The sequence below is a fragment of the Meleagris gallopavo genome, chromosome 8 (genome assembly GCF_000146605.3).
Source record: "Meleagris gallopavo isolate NT-WF06-2002-E0010 breed Aviagen turkey brand Nicholas breeding stock chromosome 8, Turkey_5.1, whole genome shotgun sequence".
Taxonomy (NCBI): Eukaryota; Metazoa; Chordata; class Aves; order Galliformes; family Phasianidae; genus Meleagris; species Meleagris gallopavo.
This window is the reverse complement of record NC_015018.2, coordinates 34,645,341-34,662,840: the sequence shown is the minus strand read 5'-3', so window position 1 is coordinate 34,662,840 and position 17,500 is coordinate 34,645,341. Positions and strand designations below refer to the sequence as shown.

The window sequence follows — 17,500 nt, the reverse complement described above, 5'->3', positions numbered from 1 at the left end:
ATCATTGGAACACAACAGAAATGCAGCTTCATGCTGATGTAATTCAGCCCTTCTGACTTGTCCTGTTAACACAACATACAAACCTATCTGTAGCCCCTAAATAAATCACAAAAGATGCTGTTTCCTAATTACAGAGGGACTGAGGAAGGGCAGGTAGGACCATCTGGATGCAGTTAAACTCCAACAGGCAGGGAGGTTCTGCAAAAACTTCTGAAGATTTACGGTATGCTGGAACTGTCACTTTGATATTAGCAAACTCAAAATAAAATGTGAATTCAACCACACTCACACATGTTGATAAAGCATGGCTTCCAATTGATGCCATAAATTCAGCTGACTAACGTCGATATTTCAAGTCATCCTGAACTTTGGTTCAAGGTCCTGAAATGCAAAAAAAGCAAAGGATAGTGGCAAATTTTGAAGCTGTGGCAATGTAAATTCACGGCTTTCCTGCTCGTGGGTGATTTGCTGCTGTGGTGGAGCTGGGGTAGAGCAGGGCAGCTCTGAGGGCACCCAGCAAGAAGCAGGGGCATCCAATGGCAAACCTCAGCAAGGGCTCCCACCGTGCCAGCCCTCCCTGCACACAGACACACAGACAAACACATACACACACACACACACACACACACACACAGAGACACACACAAAGGCTCAGGACCACCACAAAGCAGTGAAACTGGGGGCTCTCAGCTTCACACATGTGCCCCGTGCGATTTTCCTTTTTATCATCTCAGGGCCTCAATGCGATCCTGTGATGTAAGTGGGAATAAATCAGTGAAGGTTGATAAAATCTGGTGCAAAACTGATTCTACAAATGGGAATTTCTTACGTTGCCTTAAAAACAGTGATATTTTCCCCTCAGCGCTGCTGCAGTGCCCCAGGAGGCCTCACACGGCCACCCCATGAAGCATATGGACACGAGAGCTCCACATCCACACCAGGAACAGGAAAACCCCTGGCCACGAGACTTTGGAAGGAAGCCATCACAAAACTCTTTGTAACCACCAACTAACAGCACTTCCAGCAGGGCAACACATCAAACCACATGCAGTGGTGGTCCCCTTCAGGCCAGTGTGTGTCCCATGCAGGCGGGCCACGAGGCATCATCATCTCTCCTGCAGTTTTTGCTGTTCCAAGCGTAATTGCTTTTTTCTCTGTAATTCCACTTAGAATTCCATTGATGAGGTGTTTTCACAGTTTCGTTTTTCAGCGTGGCCCTAAATACCAACTCCCACATGACTCTGGATCAAGAAATCTGCACCCTCAGTTGCTTTGTGAAGATCCTGTTACCAAAGATAACCTGCCCTAGAAAATTAATGTATTTTAATTTTGAAAGATGTAATGCAAATGTGCTCCATTATGTGAACAAAGTAAATCATAAGATCTTCAGTTGTCTGCGTAAACCATGAACAGCAATTTCTTTAGATTTCCTTAAGTTTCCTTTGTAAATGGGCAAGTTAAAAATAATATTCATTAAATCGCTTAACTGTAATAAAATGAAACTATTTGCTTACTACATACAAATTAAGTCAGAATCAAAGTACTGCTTTTCTTTTTCACTTTGTATTAAATTATTATTGAATTATAAATATCTAATGCATGAGGCTAAACACTTACGTAGCACTTTGCAAACACTAATTCACAAATGATGCAGCATCTTTTCAAGGCACATACGAAAGCAGCAGCAATTAATTCTTAGAATTTTCTGGCTTCAAACTCAAAGTTACAGCACTTTTTTTTCTTTTTGCTAAGGAGTACGCATTTAAGCAGTCAGCAAAACAACTGTGAAGACATAAAGTGCAATTTCATGAAGTTACTTAGCCTCTTGACTGATAACACTGCCATCGCACACAGTGCACTGCTAAATGAACTGCAATTTGAATTCCCGAGATTCAAATTATTTAAACAGACATCCTGGAAGCAAGCACGGGAGAAGTCCTATCAGTGACCCCTGATGGTTTTTCAGAGACTAGACTCTGCTAAATTAATAAGCAGCCCTAAAGTAACCACCTTTTTTGGCGGAAGCCCTCGCAGAAAGAGCTAACGGGCCAAAAGGAAACACCTCTCCAGGGCTCAGAGACCTCCTGGCTTACATGGGGAGCACGAGACATGCGGGGTGGGGAAATGAGTGTAGCTGCCCACTGCCTCTTAAAGAAAGATTTGCTTTTCTGGAGTACCTGATGAATATTGCAGGGATTTTAATAATTTGGTAAGTTTAACAAGTCCATATTTTCCTGATGAGCACAGCAATTATTTTACGTAAATCTGCAGTATCATAAAAATACTACATACGTCTCACAGCCTGCCACAAAGGAGGCTCTTCCCTAATTCCATGCCTTTCTGACAAACCCAATGAAATCAGCACAGACACAAACGTGTTTATATAACATTAAGGGCTCATGTTAAGCTGAAAGCAAGCAGGAAATTTGACTTTCAGATTGACAAATGAAGAGGGTACGTTCCTGTGTCAGCAACAAAGAATATGTTTGTTACTTCACCATTGAGAAATTGTAAATCCATACGAAATCCTGCTAGGAGAGACACTGCGATCCTCCTCCCTTAAAGAATGGTCAGAGTTAAGGTCAGAGCACTCTCAATCTGAATTTCAGATCTCGACTTTTGTTGGCTTTACTTTTGCCTTCTGCATTAAATATGAATGATATTCACCAAAACATTTGGAACATTAATTACAGGGAAACACACATTATTTTATCGCTTGCCTCAGAAAGTATAGCTTCAGTCATTGTTCACCCACGCAAAGACAATCATGAGCTCCAAGCAAAGTGCTAAAATATAAAAGGCCACATTCATTCACGTATTGGTCCAAGCTGCAGCACTATAAAGTACATCAAAAGGTGTTAATGGTTTCAATATTTATCTGCTGCAGGGAAGCACTCTAAAAAGAAGACAGAAAAAAAAATTCTGCTAATGGCTGTGTCTCTCCATTAAAATGAAAAGCTTAATGCATCTTATAATCAGAGGACAATTTGCAAATCATTAAGAGAAATGTAAAATTCCATTAAAATACAAATCAAGAGTCCCTCACTGGACTAATAATCTTTTTGATATTATTTTGCATTTCACTATTTCTGTTCCCAATATCCAGGCACCACAAATGATCAGTTCTTGAACACGCTATTTACCACAGCCTACTTCTTTAACGAGAGACTGAGAGAAGTATAATCTGCTATTCAGAGCAGGTACTAATGAAGAATTCCATATATTCTGAAATTTAATTAAAACCCCAAAGATTTCAAATTAGATGCAATTTGAAATGCCTGGGGCAGAAATACATGCACTTGCGTGGCAAGGGTATCACGCTGAAAGTTGATACCGTAATTGGTCTTGATGTATTTTTGTGTTGCCAGGCTGAAGCGCAGAACTCATAACCATATAAAAATTCTCTGTAGATTACCTGCTCATTGAAAATGCCATCACTCAGGTAGTTCTCTACTAAATTACCATGCTACTAAAATGCACAAAGTGATTCGAAGAGAAGAGTGGCACAGCTGGTCGACGCTGCCAATGAGTTATGCATGCGTCGACGCTGCCTTTTTTCTTAGTAAAATATGCTCAGTTGAATATTAAAATATAATTGGCATTCAACCTAAGTAGCTTAAACCATTTTGTTATCTTCTTTTAAACCGATTTGGCTCCTCCACAGTTATTTTCAAGGATGCGATTCACAAACTAATGACACCATCACATTCAGCTAGATTTGTACTATTTTACATTTGTCAAAAATAGGAACAATTTCTACAGCCTTCTAGGGATGTCCTTTAATACTGGCTCCTCTCGAACATCAAAGACTCAATTCATGGGGAAAAAAAAGAAAAAAAAAAAGAGTATGCCATTTATGTTGGTTCTTGCATATTTTATTCTGAGAAGAGTGTGGGATGCAAATTTCTAGTGAAAAGTGCATTTTTGCAGTTGAACAAGTCTCTTTTCCCTAGGATATATTGGTCAGATCTCAGATTCACAGGCTCCAAAGAAGATGCAGCAAAAGATCATGGAACTGGTCAGAAAGTGGCACTCTCAGGTCAAGCAGGAAATAGCTATAGTAGAAAATGGCTTCCTCTCAAATAAACCCTTCTATGTGCCCTATGTGCCCTAGCATAGAGGGTGCTATAAACATCACTGTATTTTTGCTTTCTAAAAAATGTTAAGAATAGCCTTTAGAAAACAAGGTGATTGTGACAGCAGCTGTCACATTAAACATGTTACCACTGACATAGCAAACTGGCTGAGCACATATTGATGTTATTTCCCATTGATATGTAAAACTTGGCTGAAAGCTCATCAGGCAAGATAGGGGGGGATATTTTAACAAAACTATTTTCTTTTCTCTTGTGTATGTATCTTAAATAGGGTACAGAGGTTACATGGGCCTGCAAGCACGTCAAGTATGCAAACAACTCCAAGGAAGAAGGAATTCAACAAAACTTACTCTTCGTTGGGCTGCAGTGTGAGCAGGATGCTGAAGCCTACAGGTGCAGGTAAAGGTGATGATGACATGACTCCAGGTAGAGGAAGTCCTTTTTCACATTACTGTTTTTCTCCTCCTTCAGCTCCCACCTTTTTATCTACACCTCATATACAAGCAGTCATGGCAAAAGTTGATCGGTATAGCCAAAATATTCAATATGTGCACCTTGTATTTGATGGAGGGAGGAAATATGTGACTTTGAACACACTGACTTTACAAAGAAGCATCCCATGGATGTGGCTTTCACCAGGGCAGGCTGCAGGGAAGACCTATGGGTCTCAGCACAACTGTGTGCACTGTATCCTATGAATAATTTTTTCTCTCTTGTGCATTTGGGAAATGCCATAAGTTTGCAGTTTTGACCGCAAAGAGGCTCCCATTCAATTTTAAAAGAAAAGCAGCATTTTGGCTGAGTTATACCATTACATTGGCTTGCCCATAGCAAAAATGGTTTATAAAATTCCCTCCTACAAAACCTTATCCAGGAATTGAAAACAAAAGTGGAAAAAAAAAACCAAAACATCATGAAGACATACTGTCTCTCCTATTCTCTCCTCTATTACCACACAGCAAATCAACATACATCTAGTAACTGGGAAGAAGAGTGAATTTGATAACTCAACTGTTTGATAAGAGGTAGAGGTAATTATTTGCTCCATATTCTTCAGCTGCCCATCAGCCCCGCAAGCTCCAGCCCAGCCTGAGCATTTTCAGATGCTGCGTAAGGATTAATGTAAATTGGATGATGTTAGAAAAGTCATTTAAAACTAAGTGCAATTTAGTTTAAAAGGGCAAATGAAGTTACAAGACGTACACAGGATTGAGGAAAATTAAAATTACATAAAGCTCTGCAGAGCCTTATGTCTCCATAGATGCATCTCATATCCACAGGCCATCATGTTAAAAATCACAAATTATTAAAGACAGCAAAATTGTGAAAATTTCATTCACTTTAGTATTTACTGTATTGCTATCACTGGGCAAATGTAATTCTAAGAGTCAGAAGAAAACTCCGAAGTTGATGATGCACTTAAAATGCCTACGCTTCCTTCTACTATGGATCTAAGTTACTTTCAGCTTAATAAAAATCAATCATAGGTTAAATGCATCCTTTCCATTTCTCACCTGTTCTCACCCTTAATTCCCATTGTCTCATGTTCTCCTCAAGGCTGCAAATCACCAAAACATGACATTACATATTTTTTCCATTACACAAAATGCTCACAGCCACCAGCAGTGACCTCAGGATGGACAGTGGATATCTGTCAGACTGCCCCGGTGTCTGACATCCCTGAACATCTTCCTCCTGCTCTCCTGATCAGGTTTTTTTCTTTTTTTTTTGCCATGGCTTTTCCTCTTTGAGCCTTGGAAGCCTCAGCCCTAAATCCTCTACTTCTGAGGTTCTTAAAAAGGAGTTTTCTCACTTTCATGACTTAAAGAACTACTTTTTAACCAGCTGTTTCTTTTCTTGTCTGAACTGCTACTCCATTGCCCACAAACTGGCACCCAATGTTTGAAATCTTTTAGAATCATAGAATTGCTCAGGTTGGAAATGACCTTGAAGATTATTGAGTCCAATGAGGTCAATGATTGTTACAGTTATTTATTGGTTTCAACATAAAACAAGGGAAGAGAGACCTGTATTGGTCTCAATACTGTAGATGTTCTTTCTTATTTTAGTAATTTTTACGTACTGAAAAACTACTTGGCAAAATTGCGTGAGAGAGAGAAATTTACTCTTAGGATACACTGCACACAGTAATAGGATATACTGCACGCAGTATTTAGGGTAAAAATGCAGCTTTTAAAAAATACTTTTTAACGTAAGCACCCAGGACATGTTGGATCTGATGTCTCAGGAGTCAATCAAAGCAACAGCCCCACTGTCATCAGAAAACTTGCTTCTCATTTGAGCATTTCAACCACAGAAAGGAAGAAAGCACTTAGATCTTGGCTAAGTTACAGACAAAAATCAGAATATTTGCTTTTTTACCTTATTTTTTTATCTTAATTCGGTGCATTTTTTTTCCCTAATAGTTTATGATGTGCAAAAGCAGAGAAACAAAGAAGTGGCAGCAAGGTGAAGGAGCAGCGAGATGCTGTCAATGGCAGGGTTTTCTGCCTGGGTTCTTTCTGAAGGGAGAGATCCCCCCCATAGCACAGAAGACCAGCCATGGCAGCGTGATTCTCTCCTATCAGCTGGAGGACAAAGTCCCATCCTACAGGGGTGCCCCAAAGCTCGGACAGCACGCCGTTCCTTCAGCTGGGAGGCAGCATTTCGCAGTGTGCTTTGCCGCCCGTAGCGGTGCCTGCGCCAGCCTCGCTGTCTGCCGTGCTGTGGTTCTCCTCTCTGAGCGAGGAGGCTCCCAGGAAATCACAGGGTAATTATTGATTACAGGCCTGGGCACGGCGCGAAGTCATCTTGAAGGGGGAATGGAGGCACCGCCGCTGTCTTTGAAGACTCTGCTCCCATTATGTATGAGGTGTTTCATCAGTATCCCTTCTTGGATGAATAACATGCATTATACACGGGAAATTTCAGCTGCTAAGCTGGCTTGCAAAACTCACCTCCCTGGCCTCCACCCTCAAATTGCTCCTGCTCTGGCTTTCTGCACTGCTTTCTCTGCCCTCAGTTGTAGGAAGAGGGCCAAAGTCCTCCTCCCTTGCATGGACATGGAAACACGCAGCTTATGTGAAAGCAGGTGCACAAGCTGGACAGCCAGAAAATGCCTCTACCTCATACCTGCAACAGAGGGACAGAACCACAGCTCTGCAAAGCGAGAGGAGCTCGTCCAGCAGTGAGGGCAGCTGGGCACGGCGTGGCATGCAAAGAGCAGAGCCCCAGGGCTGCTGCTTGTCACAGGGCAAAGGAAAACTCTTGTGTGTGTCCAATTTCCTCTGCTCTTGTTGCTCTAATAAGCCATCTGGTCTGCAAACACGGTGCTGCTCCCTGCTGCAGTACCCAGTGCTGCGATGCTCGCCGTGGTCTCGAGCAGCAGGTTTGCAAGGCACAAATAAGGAAAAGCCAGGAAATTCATGATTGGCCAATTTAGCATTTCCTTTACCATTTCACGAACTCACAAATCAAACAACTCATGCGTAGGCTTCAAAACAGTAACAAGGTCTATTGTTCTTCATCATACACAGCGGGAACTAATGACCATGGTACATTAAGAACAATTAATCACTCTCCATGATAAACGTGCAGAGATTTGCCCGAGGTGTAACACCTTGAAGTCACTATGCAGAGAAGTGGGAAATACTTCCTTTTTCCTAGGTTGCTGAAATTCGACATTGATTACCAGACCAAGCATTGGAAATTCCAGTTTTCAATTAGATTAATTAAAAACAAAAAAAACAAAACAACAACAACAACAACAAAAACACACAAAAAACCCACATTGCCAATGGTATAAGAACCAGCTGCATTTGCTGGGAGCAGCCAGCTGGTACACCAACAGCTTCTGCACGTGTGGAGGAGGCAGCCCTCCGCTCCCAGGCTGTGCTGCAGTACTGGTGCTTCAGAGTCAAACTTAGCACTGATGGGTTACAAGGAGAAATGTTTCATCCTGTGTTTGGAGTGCTCTTACGCACCTTTCCCCTTTTTAAAGAGTTGAAGGCGATTTGGAAAAGTGAGGACACGAGATGAGCATCTGGAGCCATGTCAGAATTCGGGCTGCTGGGGCAGCAGTAACGCATATGTGCATGCTAGCTGAGTTACGGCAGCATGACGACCACACTGCCCTAAGTCTGCAGCACAATGACCATGGGAAGGGGCTCACAGGAAGAAAAGCACACAGTGGGATCATTGCTTTGGCCAACAACCACCTGCAGGAGCGCCCCTGGACTTTCTGAATTCACCAATCTCTCTTCTGCTACCACTAAGTTAATTGTTAACGTATTTATCTACGCAAGGAACTGTGCCTTAACACTCAGCACAAAAGTAACTGCAGGAAAGCGACCACTTATTGCAAAGTGCTTCATCCTGAAAGCACTTCATATTTTTAAGAGTCCTCTTGTAAACATGCTCAGTTGTAAGAAGAGCAAAACTCCTACTGTCCTCAGATGACACTGCCACAAAAAAAACAGTAACGTTTGACTAGAGCGCCGACTATGAAGAAAGAAAATAGCCAAGCATCAGTCCTTATCACAGAGGCACTGCTGATGGAACTCGTGTCACCCAGGGTCACGGCACAGCACTGCAGGAGGCTGCAGCCACAGGTTGTGATGGCTGGTATGAGAGCTGTGGATGGGCAGAGATGCATGAGGAGAGAAGCCTTCCTTCCTGGTGGCGGGTCCTCACACTCACGCTTATGTTTATTCTGCATTTTTAAGTGCCTGGAGAAATGAATAGGCACTTTCAAATGTAAATGTGAAAAAGTAAATAAATACCACATCCTTAACTTAGCAGTACTGCAACTCTCACTTGCAGACAAATTGAAATGTGCAATTTAAACCAGGATGATGCAGCTTTTACCCCATGTTTCTCCTAACTACCTTTAAAAACAGCTTCTACAATTTTTGACATGTATTGCCATATTCCTTCCTATATCATTTTCATCTATTACATGAAAGTAAGAAAAAGCAAGAAGATCCAAACATTATAAATACTCACAGGAGACAGTACAATACTAAAGACATTAAAGGCACTCAGCCCATACCTCGTAATTCGAGTCCAAAAGATGTTGCATTGAGTGATTTTCTTAATGTGAAATAATTCGTACAGAAGTTCACCATTAAAATAAAGGTACTCTGCAGATTTCATACAATTTATGACTCCCACCCTTAGAAAACAAGTCTGATGGTCTGCACAACAACAGAACAATTGCATTTCAGTTTTGTTCTGCTCCTTGCAGCTGCCATCAGATATTTAAGAATGAGAAAGTACAGCAGCAAGAAGCAACCTATTATTTATAAGAATTTGAATAAAACCAGCAATTAGCAGCAGACACAGCTGAGTTTTGCAAATCTGTGCCTGTAAGAACAGCTGCTCCTTTCCACACGTAAAATTGGCAATCTTTTTACTGACATATTTCTACTACAATTTCAAGTACAAACCTATGCACCCATATGTACAAAGTGATTTCACACAGAACCACACAAAAGAAGAGTAGGTATAACTTGGGGTTCATGTAAAAAACAGCTATCTTACCTTTGGTAGCACAGGAGATATGAGCCCCTTTTTGGTGCTGTGTTATTATGAAATCAGTTCAATTAAAGAATAGATGTTAGAAAATGAGCATTGAAATCACTGGGAAATGATTCCATTCATGGATCAACAAGCCATTGCAAAAAGCAGACTTTCGTTTTCCTCGTTTTTTGCTTTTTTTCTACTTTTGTTTTGATGCATTTAGTCCTGTAGCCTATCTCATTTCATGTGATTGACTTGTTATGAGGCTTTCAGGAAAACACACCAGTGAATGGGAAATGGTAAGGAGGACTTTTTCTCAGATCATGTTTCCCTCTAAATACAGCATCCTAACTACTCTGTAACAGCGCTTCTGAAATGGATAACACAGGTGCACAGAGCTGTGGGTGTCCCATCCCTGGAGGTGCCCATGCCCATGGATGCATTGCTGGAGGCAGTCAGCCTGCATCTGTGGGCTGTGTGCGTGCTCCCAATCCAACCCTCTGTGATCCTACGGCTACCACGAACCGGGCACTGACCTCGCTGCAGCATGGGGTGGTGAAAGGGTGGCAGGGGCAGCTGCTGTGTCCTGCTGGGCTCACAGAAGTAGGCGCTCAGCCAGGCTGTGCACTGCTGCAGCGGCTCTGGCATGGAGGTCACAGTGCCACACAGCTCACAGCGCATCGGAGCCTCCGTCCTGCAGGCACAGAGATGTCAGGCTGTCAATGACGAAAGCAAACATTCGTACTCTTTATGATCTCAAAAACATTCAATTCCCAGGCACAGACTCCAAAGCTTTCTTTTCCTCTGATGAAAGCAAGGAGAGTCCTAAGAGCAGTAACACAACTTCATCTACGTCACCTCTTGACATGCCATCGTGACATGAGGTTGTTCAGACCTGTAAGAAAAAAGTAAAGGATGGAAGACCACTCTTAAGTGGGAAACCTCAGGGAGCAATGGAAGGAAACCACCCCGACCTGATGGAGGACACATCCTGGGTCTCTGTGGGGATGGAGAGAGGATCCTCCAGGCACCCACAGGCACAGCACAGCCCCCAGAGCCCTCCCGGGGAAGGAAGAGGAGGAAGCAGCTTTCTGCAGAGCCAGCGCTTTCCTCTTCCGCCATTCCTTCCAGCGACGTTGGCAGGTTTCTGCTTTCCTCCTCTTATTGAATTGGAAGGAAGCAATTGAGAACTCATTTGATTTTCAATGGCAGCTCATGCTTTCAGGATGCTGAAGAGCAAAGCAAACAAACAGAAAGCTCCCGCAAATGAAAGTGTCCTTTTTCTCTAGCTGCTTTTTTCTTCTTTTTCCTACAGAAGTGCGATGCCTGTATGAGAGCACTGAGAACATGAACACCACATCTGCAAATATTCAGCCCTGCTCCTTGAGCTGTAAGCTCTGGGTTAGGCACAGCAGTGGCAGGGAGGAGATCACGGTGCTCTCCTGTTGCTCCACGAGACCACTCGGAACCACAGAGACTGCTTTCAGCACATCTGTAACCAAACAGCCCAGTAGCATGAAACCACCTGGAGAGGAATATGGAGACAACATCAAGAGCAGCTGCCAGACCAGCAAGCCCTGCCAGCAACCTCGTACCTGAATCTGACAAACCTCAGCTACACCATCCTGACGCATCCTGATACTGCAACTTTTCTTTTCCCCCCAGCTGGAAATGCATCCGGAGCCCAGAACAAGTTCTCAGCTGTGCGCTGGTGAAACACAACAGAAGAGTCTGTTGCAGTTGGTTGGATGTGTTACAAAGGGGTAGAAAGAAGAGGAAACTGTAGAAATACCAAAATACATGAGGGACAGCAGAAGAAAACCACAGCAATTCTGACATAGAGTTGCGGGGAAAAAGTAAAATTGGTTCATTTCTATGCTTGAGATGCGCTGCAATGGAGAGGAAATATTTTGTCAGTTACCTCCTAGCAGAAAGCCTGAGAAAATGAACGGCATCGTGTACCAGTAATGGTATAAAAGACATCAGGCTGGCTTTTGCCACAAGGCACCTCTACAAAAAGACCCAACACCTTCAAATGCTTGATCCACAAATGCTGACGGAGCCGAACACACCAGGACAGCTGTGTAATCAGGCAGCCACCCAGCCCTGCCTCCGGATAGGACAAATGATGTGCAGGCAGGAGCTGTCCCGGGGTTACTCTCAGAAGCAGAACTCTCACTCGTCTGGTGCGTGATCAAACAGCCCTGCAATTTCCCCCAGCCCCAATTCATTTTCTGATTAATTGTTAACCACTGAAGGCCACATAATTACTGATTAGAAAGTGGCAGAGAAGAAGGGGGACAGAGAAGCGGACAATTAAAATTCTCCAGCAGCAGAATATGATGAGTTGATGGCTTGGAGTGGAAGAAAAAGGGAAAAGAAGAACCAGCCTTGGATCCAGCTTGCTAGAAATTAAGTGCAGTCCTCTATCTCTTTCCTTTTATTTACCAAACTACTCAGAGCTTGAGATTTTTTTTTTGGAGGAGGAAGAGGGGAAAGGGAGAAACTATTATCAATTTGCTTTATGAAACCAATCTCTATTTTATGTTTCTTTGCTATTTAATAATCTTTTTACTAAAAAAAAAGTTAGAAAAAAAAAAGTGTGAGAATGACAGAATCATAGAATCATAGAATCATAGAATGGCCAGGATTGAAAAGGACCACAATAATCATCTAGTCCCAACCCCTCTGCTATGTGCAGGGTCACCAACCATCAGACCAGGCTGCCCAGAGTTACATCCAGCTTGGAGAATCAGTGCATAAACACTTCCAGATGAATATGTGTATGACACAGACCTCAAGCCAAGCTCCCAGCACCATGGATCATCAGTGATTCTGCACACGCACAACACCCCGCAGAATAGGGCTCAGTTTTACTGTGGATTGTTAGAGCTACGACAATATCATAACTACAGAATATAATAATGCCTTTGAAATCTCCAAGAGAAGTTGGGAGACTTTTCTGCTCCATTTATCCAGAAGAGCATAGAAAGCACTCAGAACTACAGTAACCTTATGGTTTTCACATCATCTTGCTTCACATACTCGGGAGCCTGGAAATGATTTAGGCTATAATACTGCTGTAAAACCAAAGGAATACATCCCCTCATGGCTCCGCATCAGCAGCCCATGAGCTCTGCCCAATGTGCCTGCCACACTACAGCCTGCAGGGTCTGTCCATCCCCTGCTCCAAGCAGGAGCCATCAGCCCCCAGGGTGCTCCCATCACTGCCAGAACCCCCTGGGTCATTCTTGGGGCCATTCTGCTATCACTTTGCCATTTCCACATCTATGATCTCTGCTTTCTGCCATGGTCATGATAGCCAAAGCTCTTGTCAGACCACATCTGGAGTATTGCATCAAGGCCTGGGGCCCCCAGCACAGGAAGGATGTGAAGCTCTTGGAGCAGGTCCAGAGGACAGCCACTAACATGATCCCAGGGCTGGAGCACCTCTCCTATGAGGAAAGGTTGAGGGAACTGGGATTGTTTGGCTTGGAGAAGAGAAGGCTCTGGGGAGACCTCATTGTGGCCTTCCAATATTTGAAAGGAGTTTGTAAACAAGGGGGGTTACACCTGTTTAGGAGAGTGGATAGTGATAGGACAAGGGGGAATGGCTTTAAAGTGAGACAGGGGAGGTTTAGGTTGGATATGAGGAGGAAGTTTTTGAGCCAGAGGGTGGTGAGGCACTGGAACAGGTTGCCCAAGGAGGCTGTGGATGCCCCATCCCTGCAGGCATTCAAGGCCAGGCTGGATGTGGCTCTGGGCAGCCTGGGCTGCTGGTTGGCGACCTGCACACAGCAGGGGGTTGGAACTGGATGAGCACTGTGGTCTTTTGCAACCAGGTCATTCTATGATTCTATGATTCTTTGCAAGAAGAGTTGGTGCTTTCTAAGAATGCATTGACTGCCTTTCCTGTAGGATATGAAGTCAATTCACCAACATATGTGCTGAGAGATTCACACTGGCAGAAGTGTAAAAAAAACTTCATCTTAATTTTGTGTGGTTAGAAATGCTAAAAACCATTCCTGGAAATTGGACAACATTAACGAAGAAAAGGACAGAAAATCACTAATGCAAAGGCATCTCCTACCGGCCCTCCGCCCCTCCTGCTCCTTCTCTCCATCCTCCTCCCGCAGTTGCATGGCAGTATTCCTTCTGCAAACTACCTTGTCATTAAAAATTCAACTTAAAACACCAGCTGCCTCTAAAAGCCTTTTCTGAGGCTTCAAAGTCACACTTTGGTCCGACTAAACCACATGTACATTTCAAAAAGCAAGGCTAAAGCAGTCTCAAAACATTCATGAGAAGGAAAGGAAAGCAGATTAGGTTATAGGAAACCATTCCCCCTCTGTTCAGCACTTTCCTCTCCATTCCACACAGTAATCATTACTGGCTGCTGCTGGGTGCTACTTGGAGTCTCACAATGTCCCCATTCGTCCTGTATTTAGTGGTCACTGAGTAATTAATGCTTTTTTAAAGTTGGTTGTTTCCATGCAGCTCAGATCTGCCCTGCAAGGTTCCTGTCCCAGCCGTTCCCTTCCATGGCTTATGAGTTTGCATGTGATGAAATAAAGGAAAACACAGCTTTAGCAAAAGGGGAGAAACTCAGCAACATCACCTGTTTCACTTTAGCAGACTCATTCCAAACCATTTGCCAAGACTTGGAAGTTTCTAACATGCTTCCAAACTGATCAGCAAATTGGCTTCAGTATCATTCTCAATAGCTTACTTGTCAGGAAAACCAGAGCAACACCGTGTCTCATGCTGAAGAGCCTCAGTGGCAGCCATCTCCTACACTGCTGGGATTCTAATTATTCCTTTTACTTCTGAGCACCTTTTTGTCTTCGTCAGCTCTTAGTAACACGTAACTGAAACATTACAAGATGGACTTCGAGTTGTGTGATTTATAATAAAGAGAATACGTCATAATGGCTCTGCTGGCAGTTTCCTGAAGGGAAAGCTAGGAAAATGATATGACAGTGTTGTATCAGCACCTGCTACATATGCATATATTTATTTGTGTATCTATATAAATAGAAATTATGTACATTTCCAATATAATTGCTGGGTTGAACACAGCAGACGACGTGAGCTCTGTAGGCTCCTACACCTGAATGCTTTATCCATCGATGCCCACCTCACCCTCTAGTGGTTTGCCTAAGAAGTCTATGAAGTGCTACAGATGCTGAGCTAATGAAGATCCCCCTTTATTTCAATTCATTTTAAATACAAAATAAAAAAGCTCCCCAACTAACACAGAAATTGCAGCTCCCTGTGCAGATAGACTGCACTCGGCAAAGGGCCACTGGCACAGACCCGCAGGCTAGGATAATTGCATTATTATATTACTATAACTACAACACTCCCACTCAGATAACAGCAGGGATAAGGACCTAAAATAAACAGAAAATAAGAAATGGAAAAAAGGCACGGAGTGCCTGGTTTTACCCAATCTCTTGTAACAGAAATCCGGGTACAGTAAAATCTAAATGTATTGGTCCTAATTAAGAGAGTTTTGGCTCTAGAAATTTGTGAGCACACATAAGGCAGCATAACACTCAGCATCCCCAGTTTGAAGAGGAGCTGCAGGTTGAGGTAAATAGGAAGGATTACTGTCAGTGGGACCTGTGTATTCTTACACTGCGCTGGTCACAGGATTTCTTAGAGGCTTTTGCATTACAAAGGTCCAAAAACTACCAAGATATGCCCAATAAGAATGAAAAAAGCTCTGCTAGGTATGCATTGATAAAAAGAGGGGACAGAGGGAAGAAATAAAACTGCAAAAAAACAAACAAAAAAAACAAACCAGAAACCAACCAAACCCAACCCAACAACCCACATCCGTATCTTGAATGGCAATGTCACCAAATCCTTTTTCTTTCCTCAAAATTCCCACAGAACAATTACAACAAAAGAAAGGAGATTACGGACACCTTCCCCAAGCAGTAAGACCATGAGAGACCCGGGTCTGCTGGACCAACCTATTTGAGGCCAGAGGGACCAGACCTCGGCTGCTGCCCCAGCAGTCATCGAGGCTCAAAGCAGGCTGGCACCTCCTGAGCATGCACCTCATAGAGCTGACCTCACAGAAGGAATTCTCAGCTGTAATCCCATGAATCCGTTAATCTGTCCATGGTTGGAGAGGAAAACATTTTTGGAAATACTGCCCAATTACGGCAGGATTCCTGTCATCACCTTGGGGAAGAGTTCTGGATGGAGATGTAAGATCACAAGAGAAACAAAACAACCCCAGGAGCATCCGACAGGACCAAGCGAATCTCCAAAGGATTCAAGACCAGTGAGAAAAAGGGCTCCTTTGGCCATTAAGGGAACTCCCAGGGATTCTTCCCATGCTGCAGCCCCCAAATTGCACAAGCCCATGCCCAAGAACCCGTGCCCTGCTCCCCTATGCTTCTCATTTGGACACACTGCCCTTGGCTAGGCTGCAGCCTCAGCCAGAGCCACTCCCAGCTCCTGGCACTGCAGATTTACCTCTGCCCTCAGCTCCACCATTTGGGGTAGTCATGGACAGCCACCCCCCACAGCTGGGGACACAGCTCATTTGGACAAAGTCCTGAGTCACTCTGCAGAACCCCTAGAATCTGAGCAGTAGCTCTTGCGTCAGTAAACACATAGGAGAGCACATATAATTTAAAAGTTTAGGTACTTCACAGCTTTTTCAATAGCATTTCCTTACTTTATTTAGCAAATGATTGAAGCTGACTACACGCTGGCCTTGTGCACATGAAGCCAACAGGAATCAGACCTTCACAAAGAACTGCCGTGCCTGAAAAGCAAAGGCTGTCTCACTGGGCTCCTCAGACCTACAGATCTCTGCGGAAGCATTCGGACAGTTGTCTTCCCAAATGTTTTTTTTCAAAGAGGAATAGTTGATGTATTACTTTCCAAATGCAAGAATCGGTAATAATTAGAACAGAAACATTAAAAAGAGGCTCAGTCATGCAGTGTTGTTCTTTATGTAACATACATACATTCAGCTGGCATTTTCAATGAAGCCTTCGTCGTGGAAACAATAAAAATGTATTTTATCAACATCTAAACGTCATTTAAATAGCCTTTCTTTGATAGATGAAGACTAAAGACACCCCAAAACTGTGGATGGATTATCCGGTCTCTAATGATTCCAAAACAATTACAGGATGCAGAGCAATCTCGTTAAATTTTATTCAAAAGCTTACTACACTCGTGTTTTCTCTTATTTTTCTATCAATGAAACCCATGAGGTTTAAGAACAATTCATTATGTATGAGACCCAACTTACAGTGCTTGACTGTTGATTAATAGGAAAGTTTGCTGTATGTACATTTGCAACATTAGATGCATACAATATGCTAACTTATTCTTTCACTGAAGCTAATTATTTACAAAAATGACTACTTGAGACTACAATTTATTAAATGCATGCATCCAGTCTCAATTTGGCCCCAAAAGACAGCCTGGAATGAAGATCTTTTACTTGATGTGACAACTTCTAGAAACAGTGTTATTAATATTGTAAATGTGGCAAATAAAGAGTTCAAATAGCCATATGTTTGCGTTGCATTTTTTCTCTACAACTGAATGAGCGAACAAAGCAGCCTTTTAAAGCTTGAAATTCACGGGGAAGCACATCCTTACATGGTTTAATTTAGCTTCTTATCACTGGAGTGTCTGTATGACAGTAGGCACAGATTAAAAAAAAAAAGATAGAACTGAAAGGAGCAGAAAAACACACCACAGTTCTTGTCAAAACGCCCCAACCACGCCTCCTTATGAGAAGAAATTGGAGCATTTATGGAAGAGTGTAAGAACTCTAAACTTATTAAGACCTACTCTTTTCCATACTACTTTTGCAATGTTTCCTCCATTCCACTTTTTAACAT

At 42.9% G+C, this 17,500-nt stretch overlaps 1 protein-coding gene across 2 annotated transcripts in view; it reads right to left on the bottom strand.

The window, feature by feature from the left end:
* MGMT (O-6-methylguanine-DNA methyltransferase) overlaps window positions 1-15,696 on the bottom strand; it is a 35,791-nt gene extending 20,095 nt beyond the window's left edge. Inside the window, exons 1-3 of one of the 2 annotated variants that reach the window (XM_010714954.3) lie at window positions 10,592-10,831; window positions 10,476-10,512; window positions 10,154-10,311 (exon numbers count right to left, since the gene is read on the bottom strand). In XM_010714954.3, coding sequence (XP_010713256.1) covers window positions 10,154-10,311; window positions 10,476-10,512; window positions 10,592-10,739 — 343 coding nt within the window. In that variant the 5' untranslated portion in view covers window positions 10,740-10,831. Of the gene's footprint in view, window positions 1-10,153; window positions 10,312-10,475; window positions 10,513-10,591; window positions 10,832-15,598 lie in introns of those variants that run through there. The other variant, XM_019617923.1, reaches the window with a different exon arrangement.
* Window positions 15,697-17,500: the final 1,804 nt, after the last annotated feature.